Source organism: Genypterus blacodes, unplaced genomic scaffold (assembly GCF_046128005.1).
Source record: "Genypterus blacodes isolate CSIRO-AG114 ecotype Tasmania unplaced genomic scaffold, CSIRO-AGI_Gbla_v1 ptg000062l_1, whole genome shotgun sequence".
NCBI lineage: Eukaryota > Metazoa > Chordata > Actinopteri > Ophidiiformes > Ophidiidae > Genypterus > Genypterus blacodes.
This window is the reverse complement of record NW_027466874.1, coordinates 766,092-787,329: the sequence shown is the minus strand read 5'-3', so window position 1 is coordinate 787,329 and position 21,238 is coordinate 766,092. Positions and strand designations below refer to the sequence as shown.

Here is a 21,238-nt window from a genome sequence, read left to right as displayed (position 1 = left end):
TGAGACACACACACACACACGCTCACACACACACAGTACACACACTCTACTGTCCAGGTATTATTGTACTGTCTGTGCTAGATGCCTTGCTGTTCGCTTCGGTGAGAGCGGCAGGGTGTCTGGGGTTTGTGTTGTCATGTGATTTACTGTTTGTGTTGTTCTTATGCTGTGTTTGTTCTGATGTGTATGGTTTGGTGTTGTCTGACTCAGACTATACCTTTGATGTTTGATATTGGTCTTTATGTGTATAGAGAGGTGTATGCACACGTATACAACAACTTTTTTTAATTTAAATAACTTTTTAGACCACTACATGTTATGTTTTTGGTTTAGAAAGGCCTGACCAGGGACTGGGGTTGCAAATTAGCCATCTGGCTAGAAACCTTCCATGTAACACATCTACATACTCTGTTATGCATTGATTTGTGATGGCTATGTGCGTAATAATGTGCGCTGCATTGTCCCTGAAAAAATAAACTAATAATAATAATAAAAAGTACTCCCCTACTTCCACTGCTACATGCTTGTGATGGTCATAGAAGCAAACACGCCGGTATGACTGCGGGCGTCTGCTGCCCTGATTCTCACACCTGAGCATCTGTCATGAGACGCTCTGACCTGATACGTGATGAGTGTTCAGACCTACTTCGGCTGCTTTTTGGAAACGCCTCCACGCCTCTCTGCCTGTCAGCGTGTGTATGTGAGACACGCTCACTCCACCACACACAGGAACACAAAGCCGGGCTAAAAATACCCCAGAGCGCGTCGCCTAAAGACGCCACAATGTTTACTGGAAACGTGTGTAATCGTGTATGTGGAGTTTGGTGTCCACAGATCAAACAAATAACAACAGCAAGAGTGAAAACCATGATATATGACGTGTAGGGGATTCCTGAGCGTAATGTCACAGCTCAGACACAACAAGACAGACAGAGACAAAGACAGAAAAAGTGGACAGAAAGAAAGGCAAAGACAGATGGACATAAAGATAAAGACAGAAGGAAAAAGAAGCAAAGGATTGACAGAAAAAGAACAATGGAGAGAAAGAAAAAGACAGGACGAAGGACAAAGGAGGCAAAACATTGAAATATGACTGCAAATATAGAGACAGAAAGGCAAAGAAATATACAAAACAAAGACAAAAATAAGGGGAGAGAGAGAAAGAAACAGACACAAAGACAAAAGGACAAAAAGAAGAAAAGAGACGTAAACAGAGCAAAGCAAAGAATGATAGAAACAAAAGATGGACAGAAAGAGAACAAGAAGTCAGGAAGGAGGGAAGGAGGGAAGGAAATATGGAGGGATAAAGGATAAATAATTAAGGAAAGAAGGATAAGATAAAAAAGGAAAGGAGGTAAAAAGGAAGGGAAGTAAAAGTGAAGACAGCATGGTGACATGTATCTGCACGGTCATGGTTGGTGTTGGGTTTCCCTCACATGGTCTTTGTCTGCCCGGCATGGCGCCATGACCCCCTGCTCTAAATATAAACCTGCCACTAAGGGAGCATTACGTCAACCCATCACACACACACACACACGCACACACGCGCACACACAGAGCGTCCAGAGCGTTAATGTGTGGGACACGAACCCTTACAAACGATCACTGACTGATCCTCTTCTGCTGAAATCGTCGTTTTTCATTCACCCCATTTCTGATCACGGCAACTTTGAAGGAGTCGGTTGACATGCAGTGACATGAGCAGTGTGAGGTCGTGCTGATCTGAGCTGAGCAAGATCTTTGGTGGCGGACATGGGGAACGGGATTAACAAGGTAGAGTCGTCATGTGACACTGTACTTGTTGGGGCTACCAGCCACCAGCCACAGTGTGTTTAAGAGACGCCTGCACATATTTCTACATTTATAACTTCTTATATTACTTTATGGTGTCTTTGTATCATTGCTGTGCATGCTGAGTGAAAAAGTGATATTTTATTTTACTAATCTACTTTTAGAACTATGATTTGCACGTTTCTTGATCTCCTGGGCTCAAGCAGTCAGCACTGCATATAATACACCAGAGAGCTGCAGTAAAAAGCTTGTTCAGTTCGTCTTGATTACTCAGCAAACACAGAGACTGGAAACCAAACTGGAACTAAAACACTTCACTCTGAATAAATGAAGTCGAACTTTAGGTGTTTAGTTCTTTCATGTCAGTGTTCATGTGACCTTCACTGTGGAGGTTCTGCTGGCTTCTAGCAGCCCGGTCCAGGTCCTGGTCCAGAGGAGAGCTTGATGCTCTTTTAAAGGAACAGTCTCTGGGTAAGGACAGTAACAATCCCCCATCCTATCCCTTCCTTTGGCCCAGGGCTACAGCGCCCCTTAGTGGACATTCTGGGTTTTGGTCTTTATTTCATAGAACCTGGAAGTCCCCTTGGTCATACAGCTTTCCTTTGTGTTTGGAGAGATGAGTTGAATTGTAATAGGGAATAGCTGAATGCATTTTAAACTTTGTGTGAAGATGTTGAAAACAACGTGATAGAATGAAGCCTGTAGGCCTGACAAAAAATGTTTGTACCTGAAGGAATGAAGACGTTAGAAGGGCCTGAAAGAATGAAGAGAGAGAGAAAGAATGACAGTATGGAAAATGAGAAAAAAGAGGTGAAGAAAAAGAACGACAGAACAAAAAAAACAAAAAAAGGGAGGTGAAGAATGAGATCAATAGAAGAATGAAACAAAAAAAAGGTGTAGAAAAAGAATTGAATAGAACAATGTCCCTAATAATAACATCCCTGTAAACTTTGACAAATTGTGCTTGAGACTGACTTTGCTCTTCATTTCAGGTCCTGCCTGATCTTTACCTGGGAAACTTAAAAGGTGAGCTACTTTTCCTCTTGTACCGCGAATACTGAACTGGTGTGTGTGCAGGATTACATAGTGTGTGTGTGTGTCTTTCAGTTCCTCACATGAAGGAGTGTGTGGTGAGATGCTACACTGAGCTCAGTTTCTATAGAGTGGAGAGGACACAGAGTGAGGCCCAACGCTCAATGTGTGTGTGCGTGTCAGTAGCTGGAGAGTCATTCTGTTGGTGTGTATGGTTGTGTGTGTGTGTGTGTTGGGGGGGACGCCCCACAGTGTGGGGGCACCCCCTGCCTGAACAATATTCCACCTCTTTCCAAACATCAGCAGATGCAATAAAAAGCTATAGTACAAGTAACAAAGCCACAGTTATGTTGAGCTAACAGAATGAGGCAGATCAGCCTCACCAAACATGACATCATGCACGAATGCTGTAGATGTATTGATTTGTATTGATCACAGGTTGATATCTTGTCACTGTGAACAGAACATTGGGGGGTTTTAGGATATAGATCAGGTTTGAGGTGCCTTTTCTATCTCGTTTCAACATACCAACACTCATTTCTGGAGACGTCCGTGAACCTGTTGGCTCATCACGGTCTCACTGCACACGCACAGTTAGAAATTTGAACTTTCAGGACTCCATAAGACACAAATAATGAAAGTAAAATAACTGAAATTGAGCGACGATCTGAGAGAAATTACTCACACCATGGTGCTTCCATGACCTTTGACCTTTTTTCAATCCATTTTGGTAACCTACCAAAGTACAAGCACTCTGCAAACTGAGCTGAGAGGATTTCTGAATGAACACAGTGAAAAAAGAAAAAAAAGGTAAAAAGTGTTATTTGCTCCTAATGTGTAATTTCCTCAACATAATAAATAATGAAGTTGATTAAATTAAACTCAAATAGAGAGAGATATAGTGTAGATATAGTGTATTTTCACGTTAAAATTTATTTAGAACAGGAAACTAGAATAAAATAAGACATTAAGAGAGAAGAAGCAGCTTTAGGAACCAAAACAGATTAATTAATTAATTAATTTCATATGTTTCAGCAGAGCATGCCCTGATAAGAAAATAAAATAAAGTAAAATACAAATACAAATAATAGATATGATAAGGATACAAAATAAGATTAATAAATACAAAAACAATATGAAATAAAATAAACCACATGAAGTCAGGGGAAATAGAAGTGAAGTATTTATCTCACAACTTCTTGTCAGTAGCTTAAAGGTCGAACCTCTGCCAGCACCACCAGCATCTATATATTTATATATATATATATATATATGTTTATATATATATATACTTATATATTTATATGTCATATTGGTGCTGTCAGCCGTGTCTGTGTTCAGGCCTGCAGCAGGTTTACATTCTCCCCTCTGGTGTTGGGGGCATCAGCATCCTGCAAGCTTGCAGAGCATACGAAAAAACCCTGCTGAGGCCACATCTGCCCAAGGTAGAAAACGTTTGGCTTCCTTTTAAAGACCAAAATTTGATTAAAACATTTACTGTTTCTTGCTTTTGGGCCAAGCTGCTGGACTGTTTTAGAAACACTGGTTTTCCGGTTTTTCTTTCAGTTCAAAACAAGATCAAAACCTTCAAGCCTTCAGGTCATATTTGCTTGGGAGAGATCAGCTGTGGGGGGAGGGGGGGGGGAGGGGGTGTCGTAGGGTAGAACAGTCCTTATTTAGGCAGGAGCTGCACGAGGCGTTTTCTGATTGGACGGGAGGAACATGTTTGACTTTGTCGGGTTCTTTCCGACCTGCAGATGCTCGGGACAGGGAGCTGTTGGCCCGGAACAACATCACCCACATCCTGTCCATCCACGACACGCCGTCTCCCGTCCTGGAGGTGAGACAACCTGTTTCATCTGACCCTCATGCTTGTCCAACCACATACAGTACAGGGGTTGATTGGTAAGTTCTGAGCCTGTCAGAGAAGTGAGCAAGAGCTGTATGTGGCTTCCCAGACATGATGGAGGCTTTGGCTTGAACCCTGTGGCCTCAGATGGTTATGTCACATCAGATCAGTGTAAAGCACTTTGGATGAAAGTGCTGTAGAAGTTCAGTCCAGTCCAAAATTCCGAATGATCACTTAGCCTGTTGACCAGGATGAGACATCACCCCCCACTGATGCAGTCTGATCTTCATACATGGGATTTGGCCTTGACTTATCTATGCTCACACCCAATAGAATCATTGCATGTTATTGCCCATGTTATACATTTTATTCACATTTAAATTTTAGTCATTTAGCAGAAGCTTTTATCCAAAGCTGAGTACATTTATACACCTCACTGAGTTCCTTGTATCACTGGAACTCGAGACATTCAAGTTCCTCCACAAAAAACATCAAGAGTCAGGCTCATAACTTATCAAACAATCTGTACTTCACTGTACTTATGATGCTAAAATAGGCAACTGGAAGAGGAGTCAAGGTGAAAGTCACATTTCTGCTCTGGGTGGAAAGTCCTTTTGTTTTGTACTCAGTCATAAGACCTGGAATTCACCTGGTCTCAGCTGCTCAGTGCTCTGATGAGTCTGACTCCAGAATTACCCATACAATCTATACAGATTCTTAACTGTGGTGTTTCATAGCTACAGACATTCATAAATATTCTGTATTCATGTTACGTGATGACCCATTATTAGAATTTATGTCCGTACTTATCCTACTATGTGGTTATGGATGCTAAATGTGACATCATTAGAGCTGAGCGAACGTGCTGCGTCAGCGTATTTTCCTCCGCCAGACGTTTAAACCTCAAACTGGGCTCAACTTTTCACTGTCCGCTTTCACAACTTTCATCTTGTCTTGTTGAAAGCATGAAAAGTGTGTAGAAATTTCTCTGCACTTTCTCCGTCCACGGTACGTTTTCACAAACAGAGAAACAGTAACTTGTATCGCAGTATCACTACCCAAACTGGTCAACCACCAAGGCTTTAGGAAGTTTTGGCTTCAAGTTCTGCAGACGCAATCACGGTGTATAATAAAAAAAAACTTTGTGTCAGACTTGTGGATTGCACCGATCTGTATCACATCACTTCTCCTTACACACAGATATACTCTATGTATATTTTAAGGGGATAACATGTGCTTAATGAGCTTCAAACGTTTTCAAGTCATTTCATTGGTTAAGGTTGTAAACCAATCACAGTGTAACAAATCTCCATCTTATAAAGTCATTTTTAGCTCACTATTGATATTCAAAAACTCCATTAAATTACATTAAATTGGTAAGAGGAGAACGTTTGCAGCATAAAAACTAAAACTCTCTCAGAAGATGAGGAGAGACTCTCTAATAGAAGAGAGAAACTTAAGGAGACATGATAGTAGAAGAGATAGAGACAAGACAGAAGGGACAAAATAATGCTGAAGGACACATGAGACAGATTTATTAGAGAACTATAGAGGTATTGGTACTTTACTTGAGTATTTCCCTTTCTTTTACTGCATTATTACGTGGAATACTCAAATTACCCCATGTGGTCCCATAACTGTGCTGAATCATCTGAAGCATCTGTGTCTTGTTAGCAGGACTTACAGATGTGTGTGAGCATGACACAGCTTTCTGTGACTGAACGATGACTCAGGTCTATTTTTGACCAAATGGCCAGATGGAAGGTGAAGCTCTATTTGCATAACTAACAGTCAACCACCGACCGATCGATTTCGTGGAAGACGGCACCAAGGTCCCTGAGAGAGGAAGGTGTCATTTGCAACCGCCGCCTCTCTGCGGCCAGATGTGCATAGCAAAATGTCTGAAGACACATTAGGTTGCATCACTAACCGCCTTACTCTGTCATTGATTCATTTACAAATGATTAGGTTTTTTTGATTAATGATAATGCATTTTCTGAACTTCTGAACTCTTTATTCTCACTATCATTAGAAAACAGCGCTCTGCATCGTGTCCAGCTACTAATGACTTTCCTCAATAATCAATGAATTATTGTTTTTCATCCAATATAAATGTGATGAAGACATTCAATTGACAAAAGCAAACACATTCTCATATTTTTAAACCTGGGGTCAGTATGAGTTTTTACTGATTTACTAATGTTTCAGTCCCACAATGCACTGAGGCACTGCAGAGGGTTTTGATGCATTTTACAGATGAAGATGTCATTATTCATGACCATTTTACTTTTATTTTAATATAATCTTGGGGTTGTGTGTGTGAGTGTGTGCGTGTGTGCGTGTGTGTGTGTGCGTGTCTGTGCGTGTCTGTGCGTGTACGTGTGTGTGCGTGTGCGTGTGCGTGTGTGTGTGTGTGTACGCGTGCATATATGTGTGCATATGTGTGTGTGTGTGCGTGTGCGTGTATGTGTGTGTGCATATGTGTGTGTGCATATGTGTGTGTGTGTGTGTGTGTGTGTGTGTGTGTGTGTGTGTGTGTGTGTGTGTGTGTGTGTGTGTGTGTGTGTGTGGGTGTGTGTGTGTGTGTGTGGACATGCCTGCAACTCTCCCAGAGGGCTCTGGGGTTTTCGCTGCGTCTCAGTCATACCGGGACAGGCTGGTTTCTGTCCACTGTGGCTGTACCATCAGCTGCCAGGTGCACATCAGAAACAACACACAGGCGAGAGGACATTTACTCTTAGTACACACGACTATTCGAGTATTTCCCTTGTGCGGTAATACCAACGTTTCTGAGGGAGATGCTGTTGCTGCTCCATTTGATTCGTACTTTGTTACTTGTTACGTTGCAGAGATTCGTCATCATCCTGCATGATTTGATGGTACAATAAGAACACTTTGTTTTTTGTCCTCATGTCATCTTTGTCGGTAACATGTGGAAAAAATGAAATGAAAAACCTTCTGGGTACTGCAGGAGGCTTAGCTTTGTGAAAATGTCAGTGCCATCGGCTGCTTCTGGATAAGAAAACAAGACTACAATCCTACCTTTTTGAAATGTCCTGTTGAAATGTCTATTTGACCTTTCTCCTCTCCCTCCTCTTCCTCCCTTTCCTCCTCTTCTTTCTTTTCCTTCTCTTCCTCCTGTTCCTTCTCTTCTTCTTGCTCCTCCTCTTCCTCCTCTTCCTCCTGTAGGACCTGACTTATCTCTGTATACAAGCCGCTGACAACTGCAAGCAGAACCTGTGAGTACCAAACTGCACATACAGTCCAGAGGCTCGTATGTGAGGTTTACTGAGAAAAACTCAGCGTCTCATCAAAGCTCTTGTATTTTCTCTAATTAGATTAAAATTTCTTAAACAGCTTCAAGAACTTTCTAGAAATAAGAACTAATATGTGGACACGAGACTAAATCAGACGGAAAAACAATCCCAGTGTATTATAGGCTGAAGGGGTTAAATCAGGCTGCTGTGGTTGAATTGGATAAAAACATAATGACTTAGGAGCCTCCAGATTTGAGAACCACAGATTCAGGGGTTGATTGATTTTGATTGATTTAATTAATTGATGATTCTTTCTGTGTTCATTTCACCAGGACTCAGCACTTCAGAGACAGCTTCACCTTCATCCATGAGTCCCGAATGAAAGGAGAGGGCTGCCTCGTCCACTGGTGAGAGACGATGGAAGGAGTGAAGATTAAGACCATTCATTTAGTTCTCCACAAAAAGAGAGAGTTTGAGTTTGAGAATTTGTTAGAGGAATGAAAGTTTCAGGTTAAAGGTTATGATGTGATGCTGCAGTGAAGCTGTGGTGCTCTCAGTGTGGCAGGAGTGTCCCGCAGTGTGACCCTGGTGGTGGCCTACATCATGACGGTGACGGGGCGGGGCTGGGTGGAGTCTCTGGCGGCGGTAAGGGCGGCGCGGCCCTGTGCCGGACCCAACCTGGGCTTCCTGCGGCAACTGGAGGAGTTTGAGAACATGGAGCTGACTCAGGTGAGGAACACGGACATGTTCTCGCTCTCAAACGTCCCAGAGTGAAGGTGGATCAGTGTGTTGTTACGCAGCACATGCAACGTGTGTTCAGTCTCTCTAAACGCCTGTTTGCTGCTAAAGGCTGCACATACACGCCTCCGTCCTTCTTTTCTTCTTCCTTTGCTTCCTCCTCTCCTTCTTCATTTCATTCCTTCCTGCCTGTCCTTCTTTCTCTCATTTCCGTTGAATTGATATAGAAACTTTACATTATACTTGGCTTAACCTCCGCTCACACTCGTCCTCTCTCTATTTAGCCGTGTCTCATCTTTGCTGACCTCTGCTCTCTCTGTATAGTATCGGGCCTGGTGGAACGATCTGTACGGAAAGAATTTGTTGAACGATAATCAGGAGATCGTAGACCTCTTGAGGCGGAAGAGCATGAGCGACGGCAATAACCCGGCAACAAGTGGCACCTGAGCAGACCAAAGAGACGGGGTCATGATGCGGCCCGACTCTGAGGCCTCCGATCTGACCATCTAAGGACTCGACTCGACTAAAACTACACACACACGCGCGCACTCACACAGTCGATATGCAGTGGTCTCTATGCTGATGTGGGAGAATAAACACTAAACCACCAGGGGGCGATACGAGGGCCACTGGAAAACATTCAAATCTACTTTTGATTTTTAACCAAAGACGAAGAGATCGACGTTTAACTTCTGCTACAAACAGGAAACAAACGGCAGCAGTGGCGTCAACTGAGATGAATCCCACCACCCTTGATCAGTGCACTCTAAGAAATCGTCAAAGTGTTGACGTCAATGCCGTCAATGCCGTCAATGACGTCAATGACCCCGCTTGTGTCACTTGATGAAGGTTGACGACCCCCAAGATGATTGTAGGTGTTCCAGCTTCATTTGAAAGAAGCTGCACAATCAACACAACAAATGATGAGAATGAGGATGAGAATGAGAAGCGTGCTAAGTTACCCTCTAAGAAAACACACACACACATACACATTGTTCACATAGACTTATGTATTCATATGATAAGTCCAAGTTTTGCCAAAGGCCTAAGCAGTCATGTGGGGGGGATTTCATGTCTTAGTCTCCAGTCCCTTCTGACGTCCTCGCCCATAACTGTCAAAACAACACGCAAGAGCAGCCAAGCGTGACATCGAGGAGCCTGAACATACGACCCGCTGTGAGAACATACACTCCTCTGACTCCTCCTCATGTTATACTGTCACCTCTAGATGAAATACAGTTATTAGGTTATTTACACTGTTTGGATTATTGCGGCATTTTGAATCTGCATCTTATCAAGATCTCTCTTTAGTATCTTCACAAGGTTATTTTTTTTTAAACTAAGATTATTTCAAGAATGGAGTGAAGATGAGCTTGACTCTGCTTCATTTAACGACTCTGACACTCTTGACAGAAACGGTGTATGAGATTTTTTTGCAGTGAATTTACAATAAAGCTTTGATTTTGATTTTGTTTGGATTCATTGTTTAGATCCTCAAAGCCTCTTAATCTAAACATCACAACCAGGATACACAGTTAAAGTCTACTGAAGACCGGCAGAGGTCTGCATAGATCCTGTCCCACGGAGCTCACTCTAGCATCACATATAATACATAGATTTGTTTTTCAAGAGACTCAGTTGTAAATCTAGAACATCCACTCTCAATAAAGCTTTGATAGAGAGAGAGACAGAGACAGAGAGACAGAGAGAGAGAGAGAGAGAGAGAGAGAGAGAGAGAGAGAGAGAGAGAGAGAGAGAGAGAGAGAGAAGAGAGAGAGAGAGAGAAAGAGGGAGAGAGAGATAGATAGATAGATAGATAGATAGATAGATAGATAGATAGATAGATAGATAGATAGATAGATAGATAGAAATAAATGAAAACACAACACACACAGTGGTAAATAAAAACACAGTCATGATAAATAAAATAAAGTAGTCAAAATGCTAAATATTGATAAATGGGCAGGAAGAGTGGCTGTGACGTAAACAAAGACTATGGGGCAGAGTGATCTAGTGATCTTAGATGTGGTTACAGGACATTTCCTTTAGGTGTTTAGTTCTTTCATGTCAGTGTTTGTGTCGATGTCATTCACTGGTGAAGTTCTGCTGGTTTCTAGCAGCCTGGTCCAGAGCAGAGCAGACCTGCAGCTGTCTTTGCTGCTCTATGTGGCCACTTGGAGGCAGCAGCTTTTATGCCCACAGGGAGGGACTTCCTCCCTGTGGGACTCCCTCCCCTTTTGTCGTTTTTATTTCATGGCACCTGGATGTCCCCTTAATTGTCCAGTTTTTATTTATTTACTTTTTAGCGATTGTTTACATTTTAGACCCAACTTAACAAATAAACCCAACACTCTGAAGTCTGAACTCTAAGAAGGGTTTCAGGACTTTTAAACATTATCATCCTTGTTTTTGCTGAGTCCTCGTCCCTTCAGACGCTGAGGACCAAAATGTCACTCAGTGCAGAAAAACAGACAAAGTGAGTGATATATTTTTTTAATGTCAGTAGTGTGTGCAGTCAATGAGTCATCACAGCTGAAGGAGGAAAAGGTGATCTACATTTCTGTTCCAACATCAAAGCTTTGAAAAAAAATATTCTGTTATATTTTTCACAATTTTTACTTTCTGTGTACGTTTGCTGTGTGTACAAATATTACTTGATTATATTTGTGGGCAGTTTATTAACATCTAAACAGGGACAGCAGAACATTAACCCCTTAGGGCCTTTTTTTTTTTATCAAAGATGCATTAATGTTTGTTAATCTTTGTTTATAGATAGTTTGTAACACTAACAGTATGTCACAGTTTAGATTGACTTGAAAAGGGAAAAGTGACTTATTTATATTATTTTGTACTTTTGAATTCCCTGTATTCCACAAACCTTTCAGTTTACTGCAAGACAGAAAGTCAATCACTGAATCCTTTGTCTATTTACAGTCTTCTTCTTAGTAATTCAGTCAATTCTAAACATAAATGACTTCCTGTAATTGAAGATTAAAACAAATGTATTAACTTTGAAAGCATGATGCAGATTTCACCTTATCATGAAGTCGATGTTAGGAATAAAAAACTAAAAGAAAAATGAATTCAATCCTCCTGAAACAAAAACACTCCACAAGACATTGAGACTTTTATTTTGTAGTGTATTAGGTGCATTTACGTTGCAGTGTATTTGGTACTTTAATGTAATGTCTTTATATCAATGACCTACATATTTCATTCCCTGGATTAAATCTGCATATTTATCAATTAAAAATTAAACAATCTTTGGAGACAATACGCACTTAATGCTACACAACAACGAGACTTTTATTTTGGAATAATTGCTATATTGCAGTTTGTTTTGTAGATTCATTTGGCAGATATTGATGGATAGATCCAGTAGATGGACAGAAAGAGGACGTTATTCTGCTCTCACGCTGTGTCCATGGTAACGTGAGAGTCATTAAACGTGCTGTTACTTCATATTTCCGTTATATTTCTTGGCTTCTTAAACTCCATCCCGCTCATCTTGTTATTCTAAGTGTTTCATTTCACAGAACCGCTTTCTCCTCCGTGCCATGACGTTCCACGTGTGTGTGTGCTTGTGTAAGTGTGTGAGCGGAGGGGTTCCCCTGGTGTCTTCCTGGAGCTCGGCCGCTGTGCGCAGATGAGCTTCCCCGGATGAGGCGGCAGGTGCGCCCTCAGCATCCCCCGCCTGTCCCCGCCTGTCCCCGCCCGTCCCCGCATGTCCCCGCCTCCCGCCGCCGCCGCAGCCTGGAGGATTTAAGCGGGAGCTGCGTGACGATGCGACTCTCTAACCCGCACCCTGACTGATCTCACAACCGGACGGGTTTCGAGTTTCACAGGTAAGAGTTCGAGTCTCTCTAAACTGGTTTGCGGCGCTGCGTGGGAGCTCAGCGGGGGGTTTCCTCCCTCAATTTACGCTTCACATCACCGATACACACTTACACACGCCGCAGCTCATGGCTCTGCGTTACAGGCGCTGATCACTCGGAGTATCTGCGCGTCTCTCTGCCGGCGGAGATGAACCCTGAGGCGGATTACGGAGGATCGAGCGGTGGCGGGAACGGGAAACTGCGCCAGTGGCTGATCGAGCAGGTGGACTGTGGGAAGTATCCTGGTCTGGTGTGGGAGAACGACGAGAAGAGCATCTTCAGGATCCCATGGAAACACGCCGGGAAACAGGACTACAACCGGGACGAGGACGCAGCGCTGTTCAAGGTACACGCAATAAGTACACGCAACAAGATCACGCAACAAGTACACGCAGCTGTAATGAAGAGTATCGACTTTCTCAATAAAAGCATCATGTGATTTTGCGTTTACGGTTTTAAAGATTAACAGTCAGAAGGTAAATGTGTATGAAAGTGTTCCAGCAGTGCTACAGCTGCTCTGAAAATTAATCAATCGAAACATAATAGATCGATACTTTACTATATATACTATAACTATTAACTGCCAGATTCCAATGAAATATTCAGTGACTTCCAGAATAAAAGCATAATCTGAGCTGTTTTAGGCTTTCATTTTCTTTAAAGTTAGAAAATGTAAAAGTAATAAATATCAATTAAAAAGAAGTGGAAGATAATCGCTAGAATTTTTATAAACAATTCTTAATGATAATCGATTAAAATGTTATAAACTATTCTTAATGATAATCGATTAAGATGTACATGTGCTTATAAGGTGTAAATAAGGAACAGAAGGGAGTTTGATAAGTGGCACTGAAACTGTATATGTAAAGAAAAAGTACTACCAAAAAGTACAAATGTCCTTTAAATAAATGTCACTACATCATGCTGTAACATTATACTGCAGTATGAGTATCAAACTTCATCTAAAAAGTCCTTTCATCCAAATGTGCCACGGACACATCTGACTCTACTCCAGTTTCTTTACTCTGCTATACTACAAACACGTCCCTGCTTAGTCATTATACACATGGCTGCACAAACCTGCAAAATCTTAGTTCTGCTGCTGTGAGTTAGGATCCAATCTTTTGAGAAAAAAAAACACTTTTGAATATATTTAAAGTGATATTTAGTGCAAAGTGAATCACAATCATTTCAATGTGCAAATGACACAAAGCACTTTGACTCATTATACACAGAACTCACAACCAGAGGGGGGAATAGTTTCTCACAGGTAAAAGTACTGCATTCAAGAATCAAGTGTACACAAGTATGATGGATAAAATGTTCATGCATAAAATGACAAATCTGGTTCATACTGAGGCATCAATAATGAATATTTTGGGTGTGAACAAACTTTATTTGAGCATTTGGAATAAAATCATAAAAACCTTTGTGTATTTCAGTGTTTCATTTGCTGCCTGTTTTCAGATAATCAGTCTAAAATCAATGTCAATCTAAAATCTACCTGTTCAGCAATCGTATCTAGGGTCTAAAGTATTTCACATCTAAAATCTGTGGAAAAACAAGCACAAACATCAAATTTGGAAGTGCAAGTATCTCATAAGTACCTCATGCTGTATTGACACCACAAGTGTCCAGACTCAGTGATGGACAGCTGTTGAGTCACATGTCCTGGTCCCGCATTAACTGGTGATGCTTGGTCCTCTGTGCAGGCCTGGGCTCTCTTTAAAGGAAAGTTCCGCGAGGGAATCGACAAACCGGACCCGCCCACCTGGAAGACTCGACTGCGCTGCGCCCTCAACAAAAGCAACGACTTTGAGGAACTGGTGGACCGAAGCCAGCTGGACATCTCGGATCCTTACAAAGTCTACCGCATCATCCCAGAGGGCGCCAAGAAACGTTAGTCTGGCCTCAGATGCTGCAGAGTACCGCACATGTGTAAATGTTCTTGTGTTTGTTAAAATGTTTGCCCTTGTGTCTGTAGGACCCAGACAGGAAGACAGTCCACCCAGTCCAGTGGGCTACCATGTGTACTCCCAGTACCCCGCCCGGCAGAGTCAGGTGATTCATCTATACATTGATGTACTGCTTCTGTACTTGAGTATTTGTATTCTGGAGCCCTTTCACTCGTCCTTTGCTGTTGTGTTGTGATCTGCAGATCATCGTGTCTCATTTCTCTTCTCCTTGTCTTCTTCCTTCCATTGTTCCGTTTCTTCACTTCATCTCTTCCTTTTTTTAGCTGATCTGAAGATTTAAAGTTTGTAATGACAGATGCAAGCGTTTAACCTTACAGTGAAAGTAAACTTTACCTGTCTTCATTATGCGAATGCGTCTTTACTTCTACTCTAAGAAACGCTGAGGCAGCACTTTTACTCCTAACGTCTTTTTACACAATGGAATCGCTTCTTTTACAATCTAGAGGATCTGATTCCTGCTCAGAGGGGAACACACGTTACAGAAAAGAATCAGACTGGGAAAAGGCACAGACACCTAAAACCTACAGGGAGCAACTCGGGACAAATCTGTATTTTCACAATAAAGTGTTATTTGATAATTAAACACATTCGACTGTTGGGTTTGAACCTTCAAGTCTTAATTTGAAGGATTTCGTGGTCAATTGAAGGGATGAGGAAAGAGGGAAGGAACCATAAAAAGGGAGGATAGTAGGAGGTGATGGAGGGATAAAGGGGGGATGGTGGAGGGTAGACAGTAGGTTTCTGATCATGATGACTTGCATGTTAAAGTGACTGGTTGTGTCTGTGCAGGTGCAGCAGTATTTGCCCCCTGCAGAGTGTGTATGGAGGGATTACTTCTCCGAGCAGACGCCCCTGCCTGAGCTCTCCTTCGCCCAGTGTCCTTATCCGCCCCGCAGCCTCCCCTGGCAGAACCCCGCTATGGAGAACGGTATGCCACGCCTTTAAGGCCACAACCAGGGCTTTACAAACACTCTGGTCATGGGTTCAAGGCCCAAAGTTTGGGAACACCTAGGTTATGAGATCAAGGCCCAAAGTTTAGAAATACTGAGGTTATGAGATGAAGTCCCAAAGTTTAGAGACACTTAGGTTATGAGATCAAGTCCCAAAGTTTAGAAATATTAAGTTTATGAGATCAAGTCCCAAAGTTTAGAAATATTAAGTTTATGAGTTTAAGTCCCAAAGTTTAGAAATATTAAGTTTATGAGATCAAGTCCCAAAGTTTAGAAATACTGAGGTTATGAGTTCAAGGCCCAAAATAAATAATAAGAACATATAAATACAGCGGATAGTGATGTAATAAATTGTTGTGCTTCCATTTGTTGGCAGGTTACCAGATCAAAGCCTCCATTTACTCGTACAGTCCTGCTGACAGCCAGCCGTCACCTTTCACACTGGATGCTGGCATGAGATCAGGAGAGGCACTATCAGGTACACACACACACACACACACACACACACACACACACACACACTTTGGGTGACCTCTGACCTTGGCCTGTCCTTCTATACCCAGACTGCCGCCTGCAGGTGTCTGTGTTCTTCCGTGACGCTCTGGTGAGGGAGGTGACCACCTCCAGCCCTGAGGGGTGTCACATCGCTCCGTGCTCCCCAGACGACAAGCACTACCTGCCAGGAGGTCCCGACATGGTCCCCCTGCTCGTGGAGAGCCTGAGGGGGGCAGAGGAGTGTCCCTCCCCGTCGGCCCTGGATAGGGGCGTGTCACTGTGGATGGCCCCAGACGGTCTGTACGCCCGGAGGCTGTGTCAGGGGAGGGTCTACTGGCAGGGGGGACTGTCGCCCTACGGAGACAAACCCAACAAGCTGGACAGAGATGTGACCTGCAAGCTTCTCCACACGCAGGACTACCTCACAGGTAAGACGGCCAGAACCAGAAAGACAAATGTCAAGTTTGTGACCATGACTACCTACAACTGGACAATACTACCTTAAATTGATAAATAAAGTCACTACTCAGGTTCATTGATGTCCAGCAGTAGTTGGTGAGTCCTGAGCCCTTTACATTGTGGATCAGTTGGGAGCAAACAAGAGAGTTGATAGAGTTAGAGGTACGACTCCCACATCCTCCTGGTCCTGATCCAATGTTAGCGAGTGTTTTGGTTTGAAGTCGTCTGTTACCATCATGTGGTGACCTGAGGTAACCCAACACGGCCTGTTAAAATAATGTTTAGAAACCTTATATAATTATAAAACTATGACCCGGTTCTGCCTCAAAATCAATTAAAGTGTTCCTTGGCTCCTAACCAACGTCAACACCAAATATGATAAAAATCCATCCAATGTTTGGATAAGAACATGACCTCAAGAACTTTTTGGACTGAATGAAATCTTTAGAGCCCGTAGCATCCTGAACAAAGGCTTCAGGTAGTTGAGCGTTTGGCTTGAAGTCATTGTTTCAGTCTGTGTTCTGCTCTTCTGAAGTGTCTTTGAGCAAAACGCCTGTCATTTACTGTAAGCGCCGCTGGATAAATGTCAGTCTGCTGTAGTGAGTCGACGCCCCTCACTCAGAAATAACCTGGAGACCACTTAAAAGGCACCTCAGCATATGTGATGGTGAGGATCGTCAGTCACATGACAGCCACATCATCTCACCCACATGCCAGCTGTGTCACACCGGAGGATCATATTTGCATACAATATGCAGCAGGACTTTCCAGTCTTTCAGTCCAAAGGTCACAGTATTTCACACTAAGTTCTCCTGAATTCATCTGAATTTGACACATGACCTCTTTCTCCTCCAGAGTTACAGACTTTTGGGCTCCACGCTCGGCCGCTGCCCCGCTTTCAGGTCCTGCTGAGCTTTGGAGACGAGTGTCTGGACCCGCAGAGGCAGAGGAGGACCCTCACTGTCCAGGTAACCTTTGACCCCTCTCAATACTGTGACCTCAATTAAATGACTTTTAATGAAATGTTTAGAAGGAGGAGAGAGAGAAAGTACGGCAGGAATATAAAACATAGTAAATATTAGCAGTTATTAAACAATTCAGTTATTTAAAGAACTTTAACACGTATAAAAAAAACATACAAAGCCCAGAATCCTGATGTTTTCTGTATCTTTGGACATTTTGTTAGATATGGTGTTTCTGAAGCATTTGAAACCTAAATGTTTAGAGCACCGTGGTTAATGTGAAAGCACCTTTAGTCCCAGAAAGTTCATCATTAGCGTTACAGACGTGTTGGCAGGTGCAGGCGTCCATAAACACGGCGTGTACATGGAGTGTACATGGTGACACACTTCATCTAAACTACTACTACTACTAAAGACTAAACCTCATTCACCTTCCGCTCTGCAGGTTGAGCCGCTGTTTGCCAGGCAGCTCCAGTACTACTACGCCCAGCAGACGGGCGGCCATTACTGCCGCAGCTACGAGCACCCGGGGATGACGGAGCACCTGAGCCCGCCTGAGGAATACCAGAGGGCGGTGACACACCTGCACAGCAGCAGCAGCAGCAGCCTGCAGGAGTGACCGCAGGGCTGAACAGACTGTTAAACACACACACAGACGGACACCAGGGATCTGAACCTACAACGCATCGAACTGAGCCCCACACCGGACAGCCTCCACATACAGATATGCTCTGAAAGTGTGTGTGTGTGTGTGTGAGTGTGTGCGTGTGGCTAAGTGAGTGAGAGTTCATTTCATTTCATTTGTCTGTATTTCACTATAGTGTTTCTCCTTTTTCCCCCCAAAACCGTCTATGCAAATGAACCTGACAGCTGTGGTGATTGTACTATAGAAAGGAGTAATGTATATATGTTCTGTGCCTTCTGACTGACTGCATACTGCTACTGACGCTGACTCAAAGTCCTGCTGACATTACAAAGTTATAAAAAGAACATGCTGATAAGAACAAATGGGGTTAAGCGATTTCACAGAATTTCAATTCACATTTCAAATCATTTATGTCCATACTGATGTTGTTCCTCTGAAAGTTGTGTCATCATGTAGATGTTTGTGCTTCTCTTCAGGTCTGTAGGTCTTTGAATGGACCCTTATGGATCCATGTTGCTTTTTCTTCTACAGTACAAACATGAAGCTTTTGCTATAATGACACTTAACGCCCTGTAAAATCTTATCCTCGCCTTCATGCACGTTTCTCTCCACAACACTCGCCTAAGCGCAAGGATCCATACTTGTCCTTTCAAAACAGAAATATCTACAGAAAGATACAACATACAAGAACTCATCAGTGAGCTAATTAATTAATAATGAGCTGAAATTTGGAGAAATCCTTTTAGATAATTAAGTTTCTTTACTGAATTTTTATTCAATAAAGTCTTGAATTCAGCTCATCTGTTGCCTTAAATAAATATGCAGCTTAGCTTTAAATACACAGTTTGACTTAAATGAGATGTTTATTCTTTGTACAAATCTTTTATTTTGGTAATTTCTGATTCATTCTGGTTGAATGTTCAGCTTCGTCTCTGTTTCTATTTTCTGGATTTCACCTAAAACTGAGTGGAAATAATTTCTGAGTCACTTGTTTTTGACACTTGTCCTGTTTCTGGGGAAGGTGACGTTTTTTCACGCTTACTTCTCTGTTGTACTGCCACACTTGAATGAACAGTTCTGATCTGGTCTAGAGCTTTTTAACACAGAGACGACTAGAGATCTGGAGAAAAGAGCTATTGCAGCTGAATCACTGCCGCATAATCAACCAGTCACACGTCTGTTTGATCAAAGCCTGAAGCCGGCTGATCTATGTCTTCCAACTGAAACTTTATCTGTTATATTTTCCCTTGAGATCGCAAGAAAAATGTCCAGTTATCTCGAGAAAAGGCAAAGAAATGATCGTATCTATCTGTAAAAGCAGATGAGGATGCTACCTTTGATTGACACGAAGGCTTTGTCTTTGTAGATCAATGTAAATACGACACACAGCTATGTTTATAGCAGCAGAGTGAATAAAGGGACAAACTGTCTCAGGGAGATTTGTATGTAAATGAGCTGATTTAACACAAACCACACATATGCATCACAGAGTGTTTGTACTTCATAACTGACACTGAGTTTTAGTTGAAGTTTTCTGTATTTCTTGTTTGTTTCTGTCACATTTTCTGTTCCAAAAACCAAATAAATGTCAGATGTAAAGAAGGACGGCTTCCTCTCATTCATGCTTACGAGCTCCACAGCACGCAGGAAGTGTGTTTGCTGCAGAATGAAGCTGGTGAATCAAACGCTCGGTTATCACAAACACCGATGACATCACGCAGGCAGGAGAGAGGAAGAGGTCGGCCGCTCTTTCCGCCTCCCTGACTTCTAAAAGACTGATTAGATCACATTTCCACACACATGGAACAGAGTCATTAAAGGCCACAAACAGGCAAGACGAGGATACACACACCAGATGAAGGAGTAGGATGAGGGCTTGAAAACATTGACAAACAAGGTCTCAACACAGTCTTTACGACACAATCACTGACTCTGCATGTTGAGTCATAAAGTTGCATCAGTCTGAGCAGATGATCGGAGGAGATAATAACTTTATTTTGGGGAAAATCAAACAAATTCCTCGAAATTTTGAGCATGACACCAAGTGAACACATGAATCAGACACTTTAGTCACTCTAACTCACAGCACTTTGAGCCATTAGCTTGGCGACAACATCCGGCGTGACCTTTAACCTCTGGGCTGGGTGATTCCCGTAAGTTATTCAACTTTTAGCTGGCGAGACAAACAGCCGAGGGATGTGAACCCCTCAGGGCGGGTTTGGATCCCATGTATCAGCAGGATCATAAATGTGTGTTGAGTCCAGAGCATGACGCAAACACACAGAGGAGGCACCAGAACCAGAACAAACCAACCAAGAACCCAGAACCCGACAGAGACTCGACCCAATCATACCACAGGGCTCTGACTCTGAGCTTTCCGTGGCTCGATGATTCCAAGCCCAGCTTGGTGCGCCGCAGACCCGACAAGAAGGCAGCAGAACACACACACACACACACACACACACACACACACACACACACACACACACACACACACACACACACACACAAATGATCGGTAACCATAATCACCATTCACCATCATCCTCATCAGTAACAATTATGCCCCAGTCAAAGTCCTTCATGACTGCAGAACCCGACATTCAGAACCCGGCCAGAGCCCCACGTGTCCATTAGACAACAACATTGAGTGAATATTTGGGTCTTTGGGTCACCCGAGGCTCTGGGTCTGGGTCGCCCCCCCCCACAATCCCCCAACTGTCTGTCACACACATGACGGCAGTGGCTCAGTGGGTAGAGCTTTATCTTGGGAACAGGAGGGTTCAAGTCCCTGTTGAGGTGCCCCTGAGCAAGGCACCAAACCCTCAATTGCTCCCCCCTCTGTAGTGGGTGGTAATGTAAGTCGCTTTGGATAAAAGCGTCTGCTAAATGATCGTAATGTAATGTAAATGTAATTTTCAAGTCCATGAATTGCAATTAAAGTGGATAAGAAAACGTATCCATTATACCCTGTGTGTGTGTGTGTGTGTGTGTGTGTGTGTGTGTGTCTGGAAACACCGGTTACAAAAATCGCACGGTCAAATATGTCAGTCTGTTTATTTCCTGCAGGATGTATGAATGTGTGAATGTTCTGCTGATGTTGTGAATGGAACATGAAGCTCCTCCTCTTCCTCCTCCTCTTCCTCCTCCTCTTCTTTGAGCCTCTTCCTGTAAACACACTCTCACCTTTATGAGTGAACGATCACGT

The 21,238-nt window shown here is 42.8% G+C and overlaps 2 protein-coding genes across 3 annotated transcripts; both read left to right on the top strand.

Moving 5' to 3' along the window:
- Nucleotides 1-1,752: 1,752 nt before the first annotated feature.
- Nucleotides 1,753-9,892, top strand: LOC143003724 (dual specificity protein phosphatase 22-B-like). The gene is made up of 7 exons (XM_076154525.1): nt 1,753-1,773; nt 2,784-2,817; nt 4,581-4,663; nt 7,862-7,911; nt 8,262-8,336; nt 8,487-8,658; nt 8,992-9,892. The coding sequence occupies exons 1-7, from the start codon at nt 1,753-1,755 to the stop codon at nt 9,112-9,114; spliced, it is 558 nt and encodes a 185-aa protein (XP_076010640.1). The 3' UTR covers nt 9,115-9,892.
- A 2,519-nt stretch (nt 9,893-12,411) lies between these two features.
- Nucleotides 12,412-19,618, top strand: LOC143003723 (interferon regulatory factor 4-like). Of its 2 annotated transcripts, none has more exons than XM_076154523.1 (9): nt 12,412-12,512; nt 12,647-12,888; nt 14,255-14,441; nt 14,527-14,603; nt 15,308-15,446; nt 15,845-15,946; nt 16,032-16,391; nt 17,278-17,390; nt 17,830-19,618. In XM_076154523.1, exons 2-9 carry the CDS (start codon nt 12,691-12,693, stop codon nt 18,001-18,003), a joined length of 1,350 nt encoding a protein of 449 aa, XP_076010638.1. In that variant the 5' UTR covers nt 12,412-12,512; nt 12,647-12,690; the 3' UTR covers nt 18,004-19,618. The 2 variants fall into 2 exon arrangements, with proteins under 2 accessions (XP_076010638.1, XP_076010637.1); XM_076154522.1 differs by having other exon boundaries at nt 15,842-15,946.
- The last annotated feature ends 1,620 nt before the right edge of the window (nt 19,619-21,238 follow it).